Genomic DNA, 23746 nt, shown 5'->3' with positions numbered 1-23746 from the left:
AGAATCACAATGTATTTGGAATTGTTTCCTATTGATCAACACAAAACACTCTATAATGTCAAATTGAAAGCAGAATTCTCCTAAACAAACATAAAACAGAAAATAAGTGATTGCATGAAAATTCACCTCCTTTTACTATGAAACACACCTCAAGACATTTAATTACACCAGAAGTCACATAATTTGTGGAATGGACACGTGTTCACATTAAATATACCCATTTCTGGCAGGTTCCACAGTTGATTTATACAGCTCAAAACAAAAACTGCATCATGAAGACAAAGGAACTTTCAAAGAAAATCTGGGATAGGGTTATTGAAAAACACCAATCAAGGGAAGGTATATAAAATCCAAGGCATTACATATGCCCCAAAGCACAGTAAAGTCCATCATAAAGAAATGTAGAAAATATGGCACTGTGAAGAACTTGGTATCCTCAAAACTGAGTATCCAAGCAAACTAGACAGGGAGGCCACCAAGAGGTCTGTGACAACTCTAAAGGAATTACAGTCCTTCGTGGCTGAATTGGAAGAAACTGTGCTTATGACAACCGCTTGTGTGCATCTCAAATTTAGGCTTCATGGGAGAGTGAAAAAATAAATCAAATCTTGACTATACTTTGGCAGAAGGCCTGTGGAAGACTGCAACCAAGTTGATGAAGATTCTATGGTCTGAGAAACTAATATTTGACCTTTTTGGCCTCAATGGTAAGTGTCATGTTTGGTGCAAGCATAACAGTGAGCATCATCTTGAGAACATCATCCCTACTGTGAAGCCTGGTGGTAGCAGTATCATGTTATGGGGCAGCTTCACTGCATCAGGGCCTGGAAGACTTGTGAAGATAGAAGGAAAAATGAATGCAGCAAAGTACAGAGAAATCCATGAGGAAAGCCTGCCGCAGTCTACAAGATACAAGGAACTTGGGAGAAGATTCTTTTTGCAGTAGGACCCAAAAACATACAGCCGAAGCCACACTGGAGTGGATTAAAAAGAAAACGGCAATTTTATGGAGTGGCCCAGTGAAAGCACAGACCTCAATCCAATCACAGATCTGTGGCAGGTGTTGAAAAGTACTGTTCACCAAAGTCTACCCTTCAGCCCGAGAGAATCTGAGCAATTCTGCAAAGAAGAATGGGCAACAATTGCAGTGTTCAAAGCTGGTAGAAAGTTATCTCTGCTGTCTCATACTGTAATTTCTGCCAAACATGCCTCTACCAAACACTGACTCAAAGGGTTGTGAATGCATACTGTATGCAATTAGTTATCTGTTTTATAATTATAAATAATTTGGGGGGGGTCTGTAGAATCGTCTTCACTGACATTATAGAGTGCTTTCGGTTCATCAATGGCAAAAACTCCCAGTAAAATATATTCTGATTCAATATATTATATTGAAGTCCAAGGGGGGTGAATACTTTTGATAGCCAATGTACATCTGAAAAATGCGTGCCAGTGAAATTCATTTGTCTATCATTCAAATACTGCATGACGTATATTACATAAAATGCAAAGCTCTACCTAGAAAGGATTTCTGTTCCACATATAGAACCTGCACTGCTTAATTTCAGCACTCAGTGCATTAACAATACTCCAGGTTTTTGATTGAACCTGAAGCAATTTAAACATATGTAATCACCAGATTTTCAAAAGAAGCAGGCATTGCTTTGAACAAAATCCTGAAGCAATGTAAGCAATATCGAGAAACAGCTAGTTCTCAGTCTCTGTTCCTTAAAAGAGCATAAAAATCCTTATGAGTAACAACCAAACCAACAAATCTCTAAGGGCTCTAAACCAAAGCTTACTGTATCTACCAAATGATGAACCTGGGAACCTGTAGAAAAGACCCCACTTTTTATCTGCAACTCTTTAAGAAGGATGCAATAATCCTAAAGGCTTGTTGCTAAGTCTTGACTCCAGTACCAGAAGATTTAGCCAGAGAAAGATTTGCAGCACCCTGTACATGAAGGACAGTGAACATTGTGAACATCCCAACCAACACACCTGCCCTGGAGAGATTATCAGCCTCAGCGTGATACCAGAGACATGACCTTATCATCCCCACCTTCTAGGTGCCTAGCAACAGAGGTGGGACAATGTTAGCAACCTGTGGCAGTTAAAATGAGTCTTGTCTTGGTTGACTCAAATTTAAAGAAAACTTAAGGGATCCATCAGTGACATAGTTACTCCTGACAGGGGTTCAGCTCAGATTTTACAATGAAATCTGCTGACAGGGTTATCTTCATTCGTATGTACAGATGTATTCCAAAAAGATGAATGTCTGAAAAGGAGTCAGGTTCCTGGGCAATGCAAGAGACATCATTAATGTACTAAGACTTGTTTAGACAGCTATAGTCAGGAATTGTTTAATTGTTTGGGACATCATGAACAAACTTCCATTTTCCTAAACGTTCAGGTAAACAACACACTTCTGAAGCAAAGAAAGGCAGGGTAATTAAAGAAACAAAATCACTTAAAGAAAACAATTCAACTGAGGACTGAAGCAATCCAAATACACCTTTATTATAAAATGCTTACTATTATTTGAGTATGCCTATTTTAATAAAACGATCTTGTGTTAAATAATAATAATAATTCTTTAGTGACCTTGTTGTTTTAAACACAACCCACCTAAAACTACCAGAGAACATTAGCAAGGAGTTTATTATCACAATCTAAGGTCATTCCCTTCAACAAATCTCAGAGATTTTACACAAGCAAAACTGAACTCTTGAGATCTACCTTTAATAGATCTACAATGTTGCATCATCCAGCCACAGAAACTTGAAAACTGTATGGAGTGGTTCTAAATTAAAACTATATTGTTTAACACGGATTTTGTTGTTTTGTTAGTCCCGTACACAGAAGTTAAAGGATCTAGTGCAGTCGCCTTCTTCACCTGAATCAAAAACTGGGGATCACAATCCACAGAAGTCAATCAAATCCGACCTGCGTGTCTTTAACAAAGGAGGAAACTAAGGAATCCATAAAATACCCTCAAGAACACAACTAAGACAGGCATTAAAGGAAGCAATCTAACCAAATAGTTGTGAGGCAGCAGTGCTAACAAGAGGGCCACTGTTCAACCTGTGTAACACTATGAGCAGGTTACAAGGAGCCTCTTATGGCCACAACACTTTGATTAATTCTCAGAGGTATTCATATGCCCCCACATAAGAAATCAAGTCTTGGACTGAAAAGGATGTAGCCAGTATAATGTCAATGCTACTTCTCACAGCATATGGAACAGTCATGCTGTGAATATGTAGACTGCTAAGCATTAATTAAGATTCCTGCAGTGTTGAGAGGAAAACACATAATAAACTAGCAACAGTTACACAATTCCAACTGGATCTCAAGTGTTCGAACCCACCACATCAGGGACTAGCTTAATGACTCAACACAACTGACGTTTGACTATACTCTTTACCGTCAGAGTGTATGTGAGGCATGTAATTCTGATATTCAGTTTGTACCAACCCAGTAAAAGGTTTCACTGTATGTGGAAAAATGAAATGCTAAATTCAAAGAGGTCATTTTTGCTTAATATCACAGGTCACAGGTCAGGGAGAGCACTCCGGTTATGCAATATTTGATGTCCGTTTTTAAAGATTTTAAAATTGCTTTTCTTGCTATGCCCCCAATTTTAAATCCAGTCGATTCAACCATTAATCAGATGAGGTCACAGGTACGAGCTGTGTACTAGCATGGGAAAGAGTGACCACTGTGAACAGTTGTATTCCAAAATACCAACATGTGAGAAGCATATTTTACATATAGCCAGTTCTACAGTGTTTTGCAGGTGAGTAACTGCACTCAATGACAACCTCATATCCTGGCCAAGTTAAATCCAACCAACCATACTGGTGTTCAGCTAATATAATCGAGAGACTTTCTGTAAGTAAGAATTCCATTGTACCAGTACCGGTTACATATGGCAATAAAGTTCAAGTTCAAGTAGTGCGTAACCAATTTGGAAATTGGCATCATGGTCAACTTCTGCACCATCATCCAGATTAGAGAGATCAAACTGCCTGACAGTCAGAAACCTTTACCAATTAAGCTACTCATGAGGCCCAACAAAGGACATGGAAAGGAAAAAAGATGTATAGTCTCTATAATCTATAATGTTGCTACAAGTATTTATGTAGCCTATAATTCATATTCTTCACTGCCTGGTAAATTGAAAAAAAGGCTCCAGGTCTCTCCAAAACCCAGATGAAAGCCTTTCTAACAGCTCTGAGTGGCAGACTGCATCAGCTTTGAGCACACATTGCTGTGCCAAATGAAACTCTTAGTAAGATAGCCCAATCAACATATAAAGTTTAATTTTAAAAATACACCCTATTGTGAGCAATAAAAATAAGACTTTTACAGGCCACATCAACTTTGTCCTTTTTCAGAACTCTATTTGTTAACAGCAGTAAATTACATAGAAGCAGGAAGTCGGTGGCTGAATCAATAAAACTTTATAAACAACCTGACTGGCCTAGTTCTGTTTATTTGTAAATGTTAGTTGACACAAAAGATTTTTCTTTGATAGAAGTCCAAGTGGGGGATATAGGATATAGACTGGAACTATGAGCACTGACCTCACCTGCCATGGGGATATATACATTCTCCTATAACTCAAAATCAAAATCACAAAGCAAGGTAAAATGATCTGGTAGTTAAATAGCACCTGGAGTGTGTGCCCAGAGCTCGTTTAAAATGAACCTCCTTTCCTGGTGTATTCCCATGAGCATAAACTTTGCATGCACTCAGATACAGTACTGCAGAACATAAAAGACTCTTAAGTAGTTACGACTGCATTTCCTGAACGTAAACGCTTTGTTTTCAGAACTGCATTTGCATCAGGTCAGATTGGTTCTTGCCTTTCTGGTAAAGAGGTTCAAGTTAAAGGAATGCAGCTAAGAGTCCTTAATGAGTCCTTAATGTATTGGGTGAAAGGACACTAAAGCAATGTGACACACCAATGCTCCTCAATACCACTGACACCAATGCAATACATTTTTCAAATGATGAAATGGTTTAATATTCTTTATCAGAGAGGGGAAAAGCAGATCAGGTGCAAGGATATTTGACTTTTTTTGAAGATGTTCAACAAAGTTCTGATACTTTGATGTTTAAATTCCTCCTAACAAACTGCAGTAATAAACAGTGTGATATTTTACATGCACCATAAATCATATCCACTTTATACTTGCTAAACAAAATCTAGCAGGAAAGAGAGATTTCATTTCAAATAATCCTCTGACAGGCTGAAACTGATATCATCTGACCTACTATTGTAGCCCTTCCCCCTAGCAAACAGGCACCACCAGCCTATGTTGATTTAAAAGCTGACCTTCAAAGTAGCATAGCAGTAGCTAAGAACTACAGTCTAGCTGGAATGCATGTGACAAAACTCCCATTTGCATGGCCATGACAAACGTTTTTCAATTCTAAAGCTTAATGTATACCTCATCAGTCAACTATGCCACACGTTAGCATTTCAAAATCCAACCACAAACTGGGCCACATTGCTGAGACAAACTAGCTACCTCAAAGCTTGGCAGCCTTAGTTCAAGGCCCTGCTACCGTGCTGTTCCTGTCTAAGTACACTGAGGAGGGCAAGGAAAACATCCAATATGATTTTCCTTCCCCACCTCCTGGAACACCCTTACTTTTTTTCCCCGGCTAATGTTCACAGCAAATGTTCAAGAAGCTTGCTGTACTCTTTCATGTTTAACAGAAGGTAGAACAAACACAAGATACAAATATACCCAAATTAATTATACTATCCAAAGAGAAGAATGTTTCAAAACCACATCTCATTATGCTATAGAAACAGGCACAAAGTTAATAAAGGTGAATTTCCCGATTATTAGTTTGCCTTTGAATAAATAAAAAAGGTAATGAAATCGCGATTTACCTTCAGTTTTTATTAAGTTACAAAAATGATCCAGGCTCCATTCATTCTATATTGCTATAGAATTCTAGACTATATTGCTTCGGCATATCACCCCTCAACTGATATCTGCCAAAAAAATGCCCCCAAAAATACCACCATGCGTTCTGAACTTAATTACTTTCATATGCGTGCAAAACAAATACAACCATGTCACAACTGACCAACTGCTCAGACCTCAGCACTGGAAAGTTACAATGAAGTAAGAGAAAAGCACAGGGCAGAAAATATTCCACTTTTAAATGCAGAAACGCAAAAAGTTATTAACTTCAAACAACCCCTCCACCCCGTCGTAAACATTTATGGGAAAGTTCTCACTTTAACAAAGTATTAGAAAAAAAGAAGCCAAAATAAGACCAGACCTGCAGCTGCAGTTCCTTTTAAAAGACTCGGGCAGATGCAGTGATCCCCTCCACGCCCTTCGTGCTAATCTGGAAACCCAGCATTCCTGTCTGACTTACAAAGACTTCAGTCGGCAAGTCACAACACTTCCTGCCAGCGAATGAGAGCAGCCTTCTATGCGATCTTTTTTTTTCCCTCCGCTCTCCTCCCAGAAGAGTAAAACCTACTCACTCATCTTCCAGTCTATACTACAATTAACACAAAGTCTCAGTTTCTCCATTCTCCTGCAAATGAAACAACAGATGTGGCCAACATTGTTTTTTTTTGTAACATGGACAGGAATGTTTATAGATGTTTCTACGACGTACCACATACCAGGTTGAGAAATTAAGATAAAAAGGTCTGCGTCTGCTTATGCAGGCTACTTTTCACATAACAAAACAGTTATGGAGAAGCATTTGTGTGTTTTTCTGGTAAAACACTATATTTGCTACATCTTCCAGCTGTCAATCACAGATGTGCACAGAGCTGTTTTTGTTTTTAACTGAAAAACTGACCCTCTTTTGCTAAAGGGTATTTGAGTATAATTTTACTAGGAAAGAAGACAAATTAATATTTTGCACATCTATATTTAGCCTCTGAACACGAACAAGGGAAGAAAGGCAAGGAAAAGACATTCGTGCCCAAGGTTCATCTTCAAGGTCAGTACCAAAGAAGCTATGCTTTACACAGTTCACATTTTTTAAACCTTAAAGAACCTGTAGTTTTGCCAACTGAAATTTATTCTCAATGTTTCAAAACTATCAAAGTTTAAGTCTTAAAATTACGGTACCAGAACTCATATGTTACAAGAAAAAAAATCTTCAAGCAGCACATGGTGAGACCAGTACTTCTTCATTCTGGTTCTCAGTGAAACTGCAGTTCTATCCAGTCCTCTGCGTTCTGAGTTCACATTCACAATGTAAATTCAGCTCCCCAGAGGGCTTGGAGCATTACTACTTGTGTGCTAAAGCAGAAGAAAGCTTTAAAGAGCAGAGAAACCAAGCAGTCAACGCACAGTACAAAGACTTAATAAAATGTAGCAGCAATGAAAACTGAAATGCCTTCCAATTACAGGAAAAACAGGAGTTTTGTTCAGATGATCTCCTATTACATGTGTAGTGCTTTTTATTTTCAGTTTGTTTTGCAGCTGCCCATCTCTCTTCAAGAACTTTTCTATTCCCTTATAGTACAACAGGGAACAAAATTCTAATTTACAATGATGGCCTGCAATTAGCAATTACAGAGTTTCCGCTGGATCCCTAACTTCTGAAAAAGTACAAGGTTTACCACAGAGTGCTCTTCACAAAGACATGTTTGTCAAAGTGAAACAAAGTGATCAAAAGAGGTTTCAGAGGACCTTAGAAGTTGTCAATTCTCTTAAGTCTGGAAAGGGTTACAAAAGCATTTCTGAAGACTTCTAAGCCAGATAGTATACAAATGGAAGAAATTCAGTTCCATTTCTGCTCTCCCCAGGAGTGGTCATCCAACAAAAATCACGTCAGAGCACGCCATACAATGCTCAAGGAGGTGACAAAGAACCCTAGCTTAATAGCTAAGGATCTGCAGCTGTCTCTTGCTCTGGCTAATGTCTGTGTTCTTGAGTCCACAATAAGAAAAACACTGGACAAGAGTGGTGTGCATGGGAGGATACCACAGAGGAAACCACTGCTCTTAAAAAAAGCATTGCTGCCTATCTCAAGTTTGCCAAAGACCACCTGGATATTCCATACTACTGGAACAATGTTCTGTGGACAGACAAAGTGGAACTTTTTTGGCATAAATTTGTAATATTGTGTTTGGAGGAAACAAAACACTGCATACCAACACAATAACCTCATCCCAGCTATGAAGAATGGTAGGGGAAGCATCATAGTTTGGGGCTGCTTTGCCACCTCAGGGAGCAGATGGCTTGCAATAGTTTCAAAATAGTTTCGGCAAACTACAGGAAAATATCAGGGTATCTGCCCATGATCTACAGCTTAATAGAATCCTATACACAGAAGTAAATCTACAGAATGGCTTAAACAAAGGAAATTTTGGATTTTGGAATGGTCAAGTCAGACTCCTGACCTTAAACCAATTGAAAATTTTGTGGAATGACCTGAAGCAAGGTGTTCATGCAAGACATCCCAAACATATCAATAAAATGAAAAAGTTCTGTAATCAGGAATGGGCCAAAATACCTCCACACTGATACGCAGGACTGATCAGAAGCTACAGTTTGGTTGAGGTCATTGCTGCTAAAGGAATTCACATACTTTCTCCAGCACTGACAGTGAATATTTAAACAATGTGTTCTATACAGTTGATGTGTTATTATGACTAAGAATGACTAAGATGAAGATCAGATCACACTTTAGGAGCAATTAATGCAGGAATCATTTCTATTGAACCAAGGGTTCACCAACTTTCTCAACTGTAAAACCCAACATGTTTCAAATCACTGACATACTGTATCTTTGTGGTACATTATTCACATTTTAAACTAGATGGCTACTATGATCTAGCCTTAACCTGTTGAAACTTTGTGAAGTCATGATTTATGCCCAACTTAATGATGATTACAATGTGACATTTACACTGAACTAAATTCATATTTGAACTTTTACATCATACTGTAAATGTGATTGTTTCTTAACATTTATGTTTAAAATGTCAATCATCCAACAGATGTTTAGCACATCACTATCCTTTAGATCATAATCCCTTTTTGCAACCCAAAAAACACACAAATTGCACATTAAAAGACTATAGTTTTACTACAGCTTGGTTCAAGGTCTTTACTGTCCTTTGGAATCGTATGTCTCCATGTATAACAACAATATGCCCCATCACCCACCCAGCACGGCTGTGATCTGAGAACACAAAGTACAGAGTCTGCAGTCTGTAAGATACACTAAGAAGTACTTTTCTGTAGGAGGATGGAGTCAACCAATGCAAGGCTGTCTAAATCAGCAACATTTTAAAGTCCTGTGTAAATTCCACTGGTAGGCAACAAAAGTTATTTTACCTTCCTTGTGTCAAGTTTCACACATTCAAATGCATTACACTCTCCAGCGACTTGGCAGGACTATCAGGTTTCCTCATGCTTATACAGCTCTTCACCAATTTCACATCCTTTAATTTCCTGTACTTCAGCTGACATTCCTTCAGAGCTTGTTCATAAAACAATTCAGTTAAAAATAACAGTGTTTCTCAGTATTGATATATCTATGACATAATTTGACAATTTCATCTTTTCTTTAAAAAAACCTCAAAGAAATCTGTATTTTTTTAAGGAACTAAAAGCACAAGAACATGTTTATTATAATGGCCTAATACAAAATGCAGTATAAATGACCAACATTCTTCATGCTCATAATGTAAAAAATGTTTTGTAAAAGAGGCTGTGCTCCTTTCAAGAAAATAAAACAATCACTGCTTTACACACTATTTAAGTACAGAAAAGCAGTCAGTAAACAGTAGAACAATGTAGAACCTGACAATATTTCTTAATGTATACTACAAATCCTCATCTGTACAAAATCCAGACAATGTGCCAACTTAGCTATATTTGTCCATCGCTTATCTAAAGTTTTTCTTCCTGGAAAACAAAAGTGCACTTTGCTGAATTAGATCAGCTCTCACGATCAAACAAGTACCGTGAGCCAAATGGCCTTCTCTCATCTTGTTTTGCATTTTTAGTTTCCTAATTGCTACCACTTTCTGGTCAAGTTTAACACAGGCTCAGATGCGACAATAAACAAGGAAGACATAAATGTCTCACAATTAAATTTCTGTTTTTCCATCAGACAGATTTGAATCTGAACTTGACATCTGAAAGCAAGCAAACATTAAAAAGGTCTGACATCCCCCAAGCTCATTAGAATTTCCTAGCACAACTAGTCAGAAGATAACTCTTCTAATTAGTGCATTTAGTGCATGCAAAAGTGCATTCCTTACTGATGAGGCCTTTGCAGTGTCATGGGTGGTGGTGGGGTGGAGTCTTGAGTGAGTTTTGTTAATCACAGGTGAGACACCCTGGTCTCACATACAACACTGCTATGTTTCCATGCAACAGTATGGAGGTCTTTAAGAAAACGGGCGACAGTTGAACTGAGATTTTCCACGAGTTCCAAGTTCAAATTAATTTCTGAGCTAATATGCCTAGAAGCTTGCAATTAAGTACAAGCCTACTCTCAAATGAAGAGAAAAAATGTCTTCATTACAAAAGCGTTAAGAGTTCATTTAAGCAACCTAATTTTATTATAATTAAAATGCCACTGTCTGTTCTGACTTGCTGGAGTACACAAGAAAGAACCTTAGATCTCATTCCTTTTTGCAATTCCTTCTGGTAATGTTCTGACACACAATGCATTGCATCCAAAACAAGAAGAAGCCTGACTAAAGATGATAGCTTGCCAGTCCCGTAACAGGCTATAGTCCAACATTGCCTTCTTTGCTTCTGGGATCAGCCTGGGGAGTTTCTCTGACCCTACTCAGTGCTAAGCAGCAGCTAATGGATAGATATATACATACCGTAAATTCATTTATAACTGGCAAAACTGGCAAAGTATTGTGTGAGTATAAAACAGGCTGCCCAGCCTAGATTTTGATATTGATACATTAGCATTTTTTAAGAAATGGCCTAATGTGATCATTGACTCAATAAGCTACTACCAAATGGTCAAGATGAGCTGATCGGCCTCGTCTTGTTTGTAAAATGTCCTATATACTTCAGTGGACAAACTGCCTTAAACATCTGAAATATTGAATAGAAAACAAACAGCATTCTCACATGCAGGTTTGTAAAACTCTGTCATTACACTATTAAGCCACTTCTACATTTAATACAGCAGGGTCAGCAGACATCGTCCCTCCACTCCCGCCACGCTTCATATCTTTCTTCTTGCCTTTTGGATGACTGTGAAAATACCCCAAGAATGCAACTGCCAGCTCCACAAGAAAATTTCACAAGAAGCTTGCTTTCTTTTGCAGAATGCCAAAATGGTCAAATGATCTTTCTAGCTGGATGTGGGATGGGTGGATATTACAGGTTAGTATCACCCCCAACACAAAACAGACGTACTAGGAAACATTTCTCAAGAGGAAACATTCTTGTGTAACCCAACCCAGTCTCCCTCTTACCATTTAAGAATCCGTTTTAAGGGTTGCAGTGATCATCTTTCTTCCCCGCCAAATGCAAGGCCTAATGGAAAGCAAATTCTGTCTTGTGGGGTACAAAAGCAATCCTGTAGTTTCATGGCATGAAAACCTTACCCTGCTTAACAGCAGCAATGTTGGTGTTGCCTGCTGCAACCATGATGAGAACACAGATGGAGACTCGTGTACACATTCCGTCCTATTATTTTACTAAAGGTTGCATATCAGAACAAGATTCTGTTGATGTCCTAAATTTTCCACAGCAACCAATAAGACAAAAGGTTGAAAAGAACATTAAGTTATGCTCTGCTCAGGAACCATTCTAGTACAAAAGCACTGAGTGGACCCATAAATCTAAGACTTAAAAATAAACAGAGTTTAACGACAGGAAACTGATTCCAGTCAATTCAGTAACGTATGTCTCCAACACAACTATACACAAAGCCAGATTAAAAAATCCACTGATGCAAGCTGAGAATTTCACCAAACTAGGAGAAAACGCAATCTGTATACAGTCTGGAAAGAAATAATAACAGATAGCTGAAACTGCTCATATCTTATCCTAATGACAAACAAAAGAGCACATAAGCCAAATAAGTTGTTTCATTTCAACTTGACCTTCTTAGAAGAAATGCAGCCATTATTTTCCTGTACTTTTTTTGAATTCACCATGGGTTCTTTCTCCTCCCAATTTTAGGTGTTCAAAAATTCCAGAGGAAACAAACTAAATTCAATTAACTCCACAATCACATCACAAGTGTAACAGAGTGTGTCACTTGCAAAAACACTTAGTTAAAAAAAAAAACAGTACAGAAAAAAAAAAGTGCACAATATCTGTGGTTCATTCACAAGGGATATCACAAACAAGTGTAATTTTTCTCACTCCTCTATTATTAAGTTTTTATTAAGGTTAAGAACTGTTATATTACAGACTTCTGAAAACTTACTCCAAGAGTACAATAAAGCAAATAACCCTTCCTAGATCTATGGTAGAGTGTCCCACTTTCAAATTGATTTACATTGAAATTAATACAGATTCACAACTGCTAGTATTGTTTTACAAGACGACTTTGATATTATGCCTCATTAGAAGAATTAATCACAGAAAAGGTCACTAGAAAGTATTTAGATTAGTGTGACCGCACATAAAGCTCAGTTTACTAATTTTGAATAAAGCATATCCTAAAATAAATAATTTCCTTGCAATGTACAACAGTATACCAATACTTATTATACAACAAGGGTAGCCACTAGTAAATAAAGCAATTTTATATAACAAAGCATGTTACATAAACCGTGCATTCCATTTAAATATAACTTAAGTTTTTATTTTCATTATTTTTGTCATTTTATTGAATATTTTCATTAGTGCTTCATATTTGCTAATTCTGCTACAAAAGTAGTTGCAGGGGTTTTTGATCTCAATGCTCTAGAGCCCCACATCTGCCTTTGTTTTTATCAGCAAGCTATGGTTAGAAACATACTGAAAAAATACAATCTGCCTTTACATTACCAATTATTGATAATATATAAGAAAGGGTCCCTCACCAAATTACTACAATGTCCTATTTAGAAACATTGCAAGGTTTCTGGAAGAGTAAGTGTTTAACGTTATAATTATAATTTCAGTCACCAATCAATCTTATTAATCAACAGTTACTGGTGTTTATTTGTGTTTAGTGGTGTTTAATTTGATGTGAAAATGAATACAATTTAATTGTATTAGTTAAAAAATAAAAAACCTGCATCCACAATTGGCAATTAAGAACATAATTCAGCATCCAATACAGAAGTACAGATACATTCTTGTAGATTTTATCATAAGACTGAGTGGTACTCAGAAAGCCATAGAATAATTAAAATAGCACAAAAACAACTTGCAATGCACATATCTTAATTCCACTTCTCTTATTCTGTTGTTTTCAGATGTTTAAGGTCAAACTTAGAAACATTTAAACTCTAAGCTCTTTGAATACAACAAAACAGATATTTAGATATGAATAACTTAGTCTATATTATTCTAAGCACAAAAACACCTTAAATTTCAAACACCTACATACAGTATGTGCAGAAACATCACAAATCAATAATTTTATTGTAAAGCTTATTGAAGAACCATGGAATCACCTTTGGAATTAGCCAATGTTTAGGACAAGACTCAATTGTTATTTATAGGACAGTGTCCAGGAAATAGCCAAAAATCCCAATGACAAAATTGCAGAGAATGTGAATTTACAGTAGAACTGTAGAACTAGAGGCACAGTAGAACTGAAGTGTGTTAGCTATTTCGAGTAATCCAAAGCCATAAATCAGCTTCAATTACTATTTACCAAGAACTCAATTCAAATCTCTTCATAAACTACCTTCATTCTAAGCAAGCCTCTTAATATTAGTTTAAACATTTTAGGATTAAAATGTGCAATTTTTCTGAATACCATATCCTCAGTTGCTTTTTTCAGCACCAGACTGACCAGTGCTTACACACCCTTCCATTTTCAAACAGAAATTTACCAACATCTGTAGCTCAGTGAATCACACCCAAGTAAATACTTCCCCAGTATTCAACAACATTAAGATTTTAATTTGTTCTATTCGGTACTTCTGTGATCTTTAATGACCAACACATTAGAATAGATTATCTAGATTATCCAAAGGATTGCATTTTCTACAACAGTTGCCCTAGTTACCATACTGGGACACTGGGTTTTGGAAATTCTGGTACAGATAGAAGAGTGCAGTCTACTGGTCCATCAGCATCACAGTTTTCCATAGAAAACTCCCATCCTAATCCTGACCAGGCCCAGCATTGTTTAGCTTCCAAGATCCAAGTACATACATATTACACGTAAAAGTCCTAGAGAGATTAAACCTGCTATCACATCGAAACCAAATTTATTTTAATTACACAAAATGGCATTCCACCCCGTTACATTTTTATATACCAGTCCAGAACTTTAATCTGTAATTAAATTAGTCTCTGCTCTAAATGTGCAACATCCCTGGCTCTAATCAATCACTGATCATTACAGAGATCCATGTGATCTATTCGGTCTACTGCAGGTTAGGGCACTGTTGTAAACTATTCCAAATTGTTTGTGGAGCACATGATATTTTTTAAGTTTTCTTTCAAACTTGCCTTTCCCCACTTTTAATAGTTTAATGTAAGCTTTATTTCTGCCTCAGTGTCTTTACATATACATATTATATATTCACACATCCAATATCGACTATGCCTCGATCGTTCAAATGTTTTATGTGATGCACTTAAACTTCTGACTGTTTCTTTTCTCACAATACTATTACGGTGCTGTCAATACAGCTGCTGGAAAGACTGCTGCAGGGCTTTTAGCTGTGAGCGTCATTAAGACAATACATCTGTCTGAACACAACAATGTGGATTTATTGAGGCATCTTACAGTATTTATATGCTCAATTTTGTAAGCACTTCGTATTCAACACAAACTAAAAGAAAATGTTAAATCTCATAAGATACTCTGACAAAAGAGTTTGCACACTGTAGTTTGGATAAACATTAGGTAAAAATAAAGGGCTCTAGGGCTCCACGCCTAGTAGCAGCTCCACCTAGTCGCATCCTAACGGATGGTGGCTAAATAAAATCTCAACATATAAATTCTCAGTTAGCTGCTGCTACGAGATGAAAACGGCAAAGTAGTTATGATATGTTAAGGGTGTCTCAAAGCCTCAGACAAACCCATATTGAAGAAGAGCTACACAAATTATTTAAAGACTGAATTAAGGGGCTGACTGCAAAAAAAGGCAACAGACAAAGGAGGGGTGCTGGGATGAGGACTAGCCTAAGGAAGAGCATAATCACATACCACGTCCCACTTAGACCAGCAATGTTGATGCCACGAAGACAGACTATAGACCTTTAAATGCAGGCTGCAAATGATGTCCTAGGAGTTCCCAGATATTATAGGCTGTGTGTTTACAACTGATTGTTTCGTGGGTGTCAGATACGTGCTTGTCATTTACCATAGGTACTTGTTCTCTTCCATTAAATTAATGACAGTCAAGGGTGGCCCAAACCTATCTCTGCAAAGCTTCTATCAAGCAGCCTGGTTTTTTGACCAATTTAGCAAGCGAGTCCTTCAATTACCAACTGAATAAGTATTATTAGACACAGGACAACAATACAGAAAGACGTATACATTTTCAGTTTTGGATTATTATAATACTGAAAAGGAATAAGTAAAGGTTTATTCCATGCTGAAAAGAGAAGAAAAGAAACATTTTGGCTGTGGAGCCTTCTTCAGGTGTTCATTCTGCATCAGGGATATGAATATATTTGAAGGCTACTGTACACACCTACTTTTGTACCCACACAGACTTTAGATAATAACTCATTATGTTAGTTGGCTGATTTCCAAAAAGTAGAGAAGCCAGAATTTAATGCTTAATGAGCACAGATGGCAAGTGGCTTATTTAACAATCCGTTAATATCTTAATTGATATCTTAATCTCGAGCCTAAAAATGTACCAGATGCTGGCTGGGGGAAGATGACAAAAAAATCATTTAAAACTTAGTTCTAATAAGGATAAAGACAGATCAGACAGACCATGAGCCAATACCAGTCTCATTATGCCCATAGTGTACACTCTCCTCCTTTTTGCAATTCACATAGAAAAAACATTTGATGACACAATACAGGTAAAAAGCACCTCATGATATACAGTAGTAACAGCATATATCTGAAAATGTTCTGTTCCTGGTATGGTCCTGTCAAAGACCCTTACAGCAACAAACAGAACAAAAATGATTACTGTAATAAAAAATAAGTAAAATAAAGAATTGTAGCAAAATAAGAATTAGTATCATTAGTATTGATAAACATTTACTGAGTAGAAGAACAGAACCTTTGGTTATCAACAGCAAAATTATGTACTTTTATATTTGGATTTTCTGTAGGGAAAATTATATGTATTTAGATATTCATCGTTTTCCAAAAGCAATAAAAGCAGCCACAAAGCTTCTCACTCACGCTGTTAGCCACGAGTCACATTTCTGCCAGCTGTAATTGCTCCTAAAAAACAAATGTTTTTGCTTTCTCCGTTCCCTGATTTATCTATAAAAGTGTTTGTTCCAAAATTGTATTTTTACCCACCCGTAACAACTTCACATCATTTAACAATGTCAAATGAGAAAACCATACTGCTAAAAATTATACATTTTTACAAAACTCTTTAAAACATCTTACAACTCCCAGCAGCAAACCACTGTTGCTGGTCATCTTTATCAATAAAAAAAATAATAGTCAAAAGTCAAAATATAAAAGTTCAAAAGTCTCTCATCTCAGATGTTTTTATCTTGCATTTTTGCTAGTGACAGCTAGGAGTCAACACCTAAAGTAAATTAACAATAACTAAATTAACAATAACTACTGCAGTCACAATTTATGATGCCATTAACGGTCCATAGACCAAAACAAAATGACAGTGGCAGGATGTGGAAAAGACAAGTCTGGGTTTAACCCAAAGACTTCTTAAAACAACAAAAATAACCATATACAAAGTGATGTGTATTGAATGTGTATTTAGGTATAGCTCAATCACATACCTGCCTTTCTGGCCAGTCTAGACATGCCTCTCACATTAAGTTTAATCTGAGAAAACCAAGAACATCATGCGCATACAGTAATTGGGTCCTAACATGAAGAGCAACAAAATAAGCTCGATAATTACAGAAAAGAGTTCCTGGACGAATCGTTGCATGATACCAATGCCAAAATGTAACAAGGATGTCTTAACTTCTTAATACAGCATCTAAAATCCACATTTAGTTTTTGTGTAAGACCCAGGTTCTGCAGTCATGGTCATTTGAATTACCGCACATCAATTTAAAATATAGAGCATAACATGAACTCAGTGTAAATGAGAATTCATAACACTTCTAAATTTATACAAGAACATAATACATTCATGCTTAAGGAAAAGAATGCTTTCAAGACAGAAAAAAAAATCGGGAATCCTAAGAATTTCCCCTCAACTTCCTTTACATTGTACTAAAAAAAACCAACTAGCCTTTCTGGATAAAAAAAAAAGGGCCTACAACCACAGTTTCTCTTTTGAAGTGCTGTAATAAAATGCTATAGATATATTATATGACTAAGTATTTGTCCAGAACACAAGATCTCTAGGCTTTGTAAGGTAATAACAGGCCACTAACATTACATCAGCTTCTCCCTGCATATGTATTAGTAATGATTATACTGTAGGATAATTTGTACTGGATATTAATAGCAACCATTTCCCTAGAATAAATCTACTTTCTAAACACCACCCTAAAAACATAATAAAAAGAAAAACACAATCAAACTCTAAAGAGAAAAATCTACTGAATATTAATTATGAAAAAATAATTAGTAGTTAGGCAACATGCAGTTTTAATTGGTAGATCAGTGTTAACTTCTAGAAACCATTTTAATTGGGTTAATACAAATATTTAAAAACTGTTTAACACCAAACTTTTTTTAACTCCAACATAGTAGTTTTATAATGAGTTTATGCTGTAATTACATTGTTTATATTACTTGCACGTTTCAGTTCCCTTTATGAGTTTTAAATTCCAGTTCAAATCCCTTCAATATGTGATCCTTCCAGTGTACTGCACAGGACACAATGCACACAGTTGCAGAACTTAACACAATATTATTTAAGTTTAGTAAATATTGGTGGATAAACTATACATTTACGTCAACAAGGACTCTTCCACATTTATTGAAAACTACTTCACCCTAACAAATAGCCATGGTTTTCATCTGTAGGAGAAAGAAAATGAATATTAATACAGAGTGAAAATGTCTGCCATTGTACTTCAGCTTTTTACACATAACCTAAAGCAGCACCCTTTTCCGAGGGCGGTTAGATCGATATACCTTTCTGAGCTGCAGTGTCAGGAGGACTATGATAAAAAAGATCACAAAAGCTGCTGAGGTACCTGCATTAACTAACTAGTACACTAACTTTACCAAGACAAATTCTTAGGATCAGTCTCTGCAGCATTAAGCATAGAGAAATAATGCTTCTTGTGCCCTCAATATAGTATACGTACAGGTACTGTTATCTGAATAACAATATAGCAGGACAACAAAAACTTTGCTGAAAATTCATACCGTATAAAAGACGCACTTATTGTTTAGGCTCAAGTCTCTTTTTCAAAATTTGGTGCACAGCTAAGGTGCTTAACTTTATTTAAAGCTTGACCTCGACATACTCAACATGAGATACATTTGTCATGGTATGAAAAAGTCTCAAAATTACAAGAGCCAAACTGACAATTTATCAAGTTTAACAGGATCAACTTTAGAGTACTCTCTTTAGAGTTTTGTTTGTAAAACAATATGCAGCAAGCTTAACTATCTTTCCTGTTGCCAACTGGGTGCATATAAAGATTTAAAGGTATTAAGAGATTATACAGAAAGCACACAAAACATTTCTTTTTTGAATTTGTCTTAGGAAAAAAATCAATTCATTAAAATTAAATAAAACCTTGTATGACAATAACCACCAAATGTTTTTGCCAGTCATTTCAACAAGTTATCATCTTTCTACAACACAGCTCTCCTGGACAGCTGGAGTATTCACAGGTTTTCACAGTCACAGCAGCGACTGATGAGCTGAGAGAAATGGCAAATTTGGACCGAAATAAGCTTATAATAAACTAATTTAATTCATTAAGCAATGAGCTGTAATGAATACTTGCACACCAGCCTTCTTCAACCTAGGAGTGAACAGTTAATACAAGTTATAAAAATAGGTTCATCATCTCAGAAAAAAAAACCATGTTTGGGTAGAAAAATCTTAGGAATGCCGCATGCCTCAGGATGTGGCAATGGCAGAGTATAGTGTAGTTCAATTATTCATTAGGCAAGCGCATTAGCTCAAACCAGTCCACATCTCTTCAATCTTCCGAGGAGCCATTTGTAAAATGCAACACAGAATATTGAAGGCTGCTCTACATAATTCGTGCCCATTTATTTTAAAAACGAACAATTGTAGACAGAAAACTTAACACTCCTGTAAGAAAAAAAATAAAGATTATGTAGTACAAAGGAATGTACCTTTACATATAACAGAAAGACTCCATACATTTAATTTGAAAAAACTTCACTATATATCCACCATGGAAGGAAAAATGACATACCTTATACCTGAAAAGTTAGAGCACCACTCGGAAAGAGCAACACTGAATGTTTTGGAATCCAGCCAAGTACCCTTAAAGGCGGATTTACTGGGCTTGTTTGATTCATAGCACGTTGAACCTTCCATTTGAATGCCAAGGTCATAAAACACATCTACTTCCACAAATTACTGTAATGTTACTTATGGAAGCTGGAACTGCAGGGCTATTCGTTATTGTTTGCTGTAGAAGAGGCTGCAGAGCTTCAGATACAATTCCTTCTGCTCACTAAAAGCCACACACCTAGAAGATCACATCAGTCACATCACAGAGAAGTCCTTTAAATGTAGAAGCAGCAGGGAAAAAAAAACATGCAGGCCACACCCATGCCTGAAGCATTTAAAAAACCATGTACAGAACTCATTTATAGTCATGTCAGTACCACACCCAAAATGGTATATTCAGCTGTATTTACTATTATGCCAGGACAAGGGCTAATTTTCTTCTGAAAACTCCTAAGAGAAATTCAGAGTGGCATTGTCCATTTTGCTGACAATATTCAAAAAAAGATCATTTTTAAGCTCCAAAATATGGATGTAGTTGTTAAATATACAATCTGGCCATCCTTGCCTAACCACAGCAAAGAGGTGAAACGGTTAATACAATGGTTATCAAAACTAAATTGTGTCTATTCTTTTAGCAAAAGCTAACATATTACTTGACACCAGGATCTGAACTTGCCTTATAAACATTCAACCAAATGGAAGCATTTAGATTTGACTATGAAACAGTACAATGGTCCCAGACACCTATATACAAATGTTAATATTTTGGCTGACTATTTCATGGATAATGTAACACTGGAATCAGTTTTCTTGACAGCAGATTTTAGCCATTCCTAAGTGAATTCTAGAGAATAGAAAATAATTCTAAGCCCTGCTAGAGCACTGAAGCCAGTGGAAATCCATATTTAAGACTTTGTCACTTCAAAACAAAGGCCTACTGGCAAACAGGACAGGACTCCAACAAAGTCTACAAATACATGGCTCTGAAGATCTTTTACAGAACTTCCAAACACTCAGTCTTTTATTCTGGCATCATGCCAGGAAAAAAAACCATAAAAGCAGCACATTCTGTAATGTTTATTTGTGTTTAACACCCCCCAAGTACACTTCTTATTTTTGACATACCAGTTAGGACCTGCTTCTATTCAGATGCACTTTCCAACAAGAATGTACAGTGCAGTGTCACACTGGGGCATCCACAGACTCTGAAGATTGAAATCCTAATTACTCACGCAATTGAAAGAAAAAACTAAGTAACTAAGTGTATGACAATTACCAGATGGCTATACTCTTTGATCTGAAAGGTTGTTTAGTTTCCTAAGCTATCATTGCTTACTATAAGAAGGATATTTTCATTTAAAAAATCAAATATCATAAACCTGATAATGCACAGAAAATGAGTATACCAGTGCTGACCACCTATGAGAAATCATATCAGACTTTCCCGAGCTTGCTTGACAAAGGTGCTCTTGTCCAGAGACAGCTGTTAAGGCCGCCTGTTACAAAGAAATGTGTTCCTTGAGGTTATCAATACCTGACTATCAAGAATCCAACTAATTCTTGTAGATCGAGTAGGTAGCTGAGTCAGCATGCGTAGGCTGTATAGGAACAGGTAAAGGTTTATTCCATGCTGAAAAGAGAAGAAACAACGTTTGGTGGAGACCGACACACCCATAAAAGGCTCCACAGCCGAAACGGTGTGTTTCTTTTCTTCTAACTACGGAATAAACCTTTACTGGTTAATCGTAACAACGCTGGCGTTTATGTTACTCGTGATATACAAGCCCTTTAAACGACGATTCAGTACACTAGTAACAATGCAAGGAAACATACTTATATTTCAGACTGAATTAGTACTCTGAATGAAGTACAGTACCTCTTCATGTAAAATATAACTAAGGACATACATAATCTATTCCGATTGAAGCCTGGAGCCTGACAAGTTCTTCTTAAACCTCTGAAACAAATGCGTATAAAATAAGATTTAAGTTTTCAAAATTTGTGAACATCTTTATTTCAGACTAACAGCGTCACACATCTTTTAGCCTGAGGCTTTTAAATGAGTTTTCCTAAAATCCCAAAACACGCTCGGAAACGGATATCCAACTAACAGACCACGCTGCCTCAGCTAGGTCAAACACACGAACTGTGTCGTTTCTTGGCTCAGTTTGCTTCTGAACTGAATGTATCCAAACTGCACCTAAACCAAGCTCCTTCTGCTACAAAGATAATTTCTGTAAAAGTACTGCACGCTGTAAAAACTCAAACGTTTTTTGACTGTCAACGTCTCGCTTAAAATGGGAAGCAGTGCTGTAACAGAGACTGAGATTAGGAGTACAGTGTGGCACACCCCTAACAGCTCCAGACCCAGCTCTCTGCAGTTACACCTTAGAAACCAAAGCATAATACGCTTTTAGAGTATCCAAATGAGAGGAGCAAATTTGGCACAACGTCTAAGAAATTTTGGTTAATAAAAGATGTGAACGCTACTAATAACGCAGTGCACCCTAACTACCGCGTGTACTTATACTTTATTGCAAATTAAAAAAACCTCGCACCGTTTGTACCAGTTGCATCCAGGTACATATCCCTCATTGTTAAAAAAATAAACAATGCAAAATTCTTCCTTAGAAAATGTCTCTTTAATTATTCTAACACGGTTCAAAGCAAATTAGTGTCTTGGCGCTACACAAACCGTTTTACATCCGATCTTTGGGAAAAGAAGACAACAGCTGCAGACGTACTTTCTGTCCTTATTGACAACGGAAAGAAAAAAAAACTTAAGATACAATTTGTAGATAAGACCAACCCATTTTACAATATCTAATCATACGTGCAACAAATGCATAATAAATTGCAGTTGCAATGAAGCATAAATCTTACTTTTTTTCCCCTTTTACTGAATAATTCCGGTAACGTCCACCGCCTGCTTTCTCAACCAGTAACTCCGACTCCCCAACACAAGTGTAAATGGGAGGGGGGATTTCCTCCCAGCCCAGTCGTAGGGCAGGGCTCCACAATCCTACAATATTATTGGGTAGCCGAGTGCCGATCTGATCTCAGGAATTTCATGTTTGCCTCTGGGAAAAGGAAACACAGTCTCGGACCTCCTCCTTGGATTGCATCACCTTTTTTTCTCCGCTGGCTCTGGCAGGAGCTACAGTTCGGCTGTAAATTATTGCTTGTATAGTAAATTAGTCTTGAGTAGTGTTCGCATTGGTATACCGTAATCACGTTCATTTCTATCAATAAAGGAATTGTTTAACTTGTTTTTTTTTAACTACGAGTTTCTTAATTCACTTTTCATTTACATTTTCTTGTTGAAATGCATTGAAATGCAAGTAATTCAGTTTCAGACAACCAAACCAGATTATCATTGGTCCTAAATTTAACTTCTAAGGTTCCACGATAGACTTTTATCTTCAATTGTTTTCGTCCATCAGATATGAACCATATATTTTTATTATTTACCAGATTTCAGCTCTGTTTTCCCTGAGATAATGTGGGTATATAAATTCTGTTTGCGTTTGCAAAACATTTTTTCCACATATACTATGGACAAATAGCGACGATTTACAATGCAGGAAAGTTAATATCCTTTAAAGTTTTTATTTCTACACTACATATTTTTTATTATATTTATACAAAATCGAAAGTTAAATCTGTTTTGGCGTTAGCATTTCAGCCGTACTTAAAAAATGCGTTTGTTGTCCTTGTGTACAGTATGTGAACTCCTATGTAGCAGACTCAGCTTGTGCTACATTTTGAAAACTGCCAATTGTTATCGATGAGTACAGCCTCAACAGCAAACCGGGCCAAACTGTTCAAAGGAAGCCGCCTCGCAAATTAGTATGTACTTAGGCTGATAAGGGCAATGTATGTACAGTAGTCACTTAATTACTCAACTTTATACACCTTACCTGAGATAAAATGCATATTTAGTGTTGTATCAAGCCAAGACCTTCAAGGCTGTTAACTTTCTTCCATCCCTTACTTACTGAGATTGTTTCTTTACCGATATACTGTATATGGGGATACACAGCCTCTTTCATATTTTCTTCAGATAAT

General features: G+C 36.7%; 1 protein-coding gene across 4 annotated transcripts in view; it reads right to left on the bottom strand.

The window, feature by feature from the left end:
- LOC148653736 (plastin-3) overlaps nt 1-22711 on the bottom strand; it is a 56040-nt gene extending 33329 nt beyond the window's left edge. For 2 of the 4 annotated variants that reach the window (XM_088649035.1, XM_088649037.1), the window contains exon 1: nt 19638-19777. In XM_088649035.1, coding sequence (XP_088505161.1) covers nt 19638-19762 — 125 coding nt within the window. In that variant the 5' untranslated portion in view covers nt 19763-19777. Of the gene's footprint in view, nt 1-6309; nt 6459-19637; nt 19778-22561 lie in introns of those variants that run through there. The other 2 variants (XM_088649038.1, XM_088649039.1) reach the window with 2 other exon arrangements.
- Nucleotides 22712-23746: the final 1035 nt, after the last annotated feature.

The sequence above is a fragment of the Lepisosteus platostomus genome, chromosome 10, assembly GCF_059453375.1.
Source record: "Lepisosteus platostomus isolate fLepPlt1 chromosome 10, fLepPlt1.hap1, whole genome shotgun sequence".
Lineage (NCBI taxonomy): Eukaryota > Metazoa > Chordata > Actinopteri > Semionotiformes > Lepisosteidae > Lepisosteus > Lepisosteus platostomus.
This window is presented reverse-complemented; position numbering and strand designations above follow the sequence as displayed.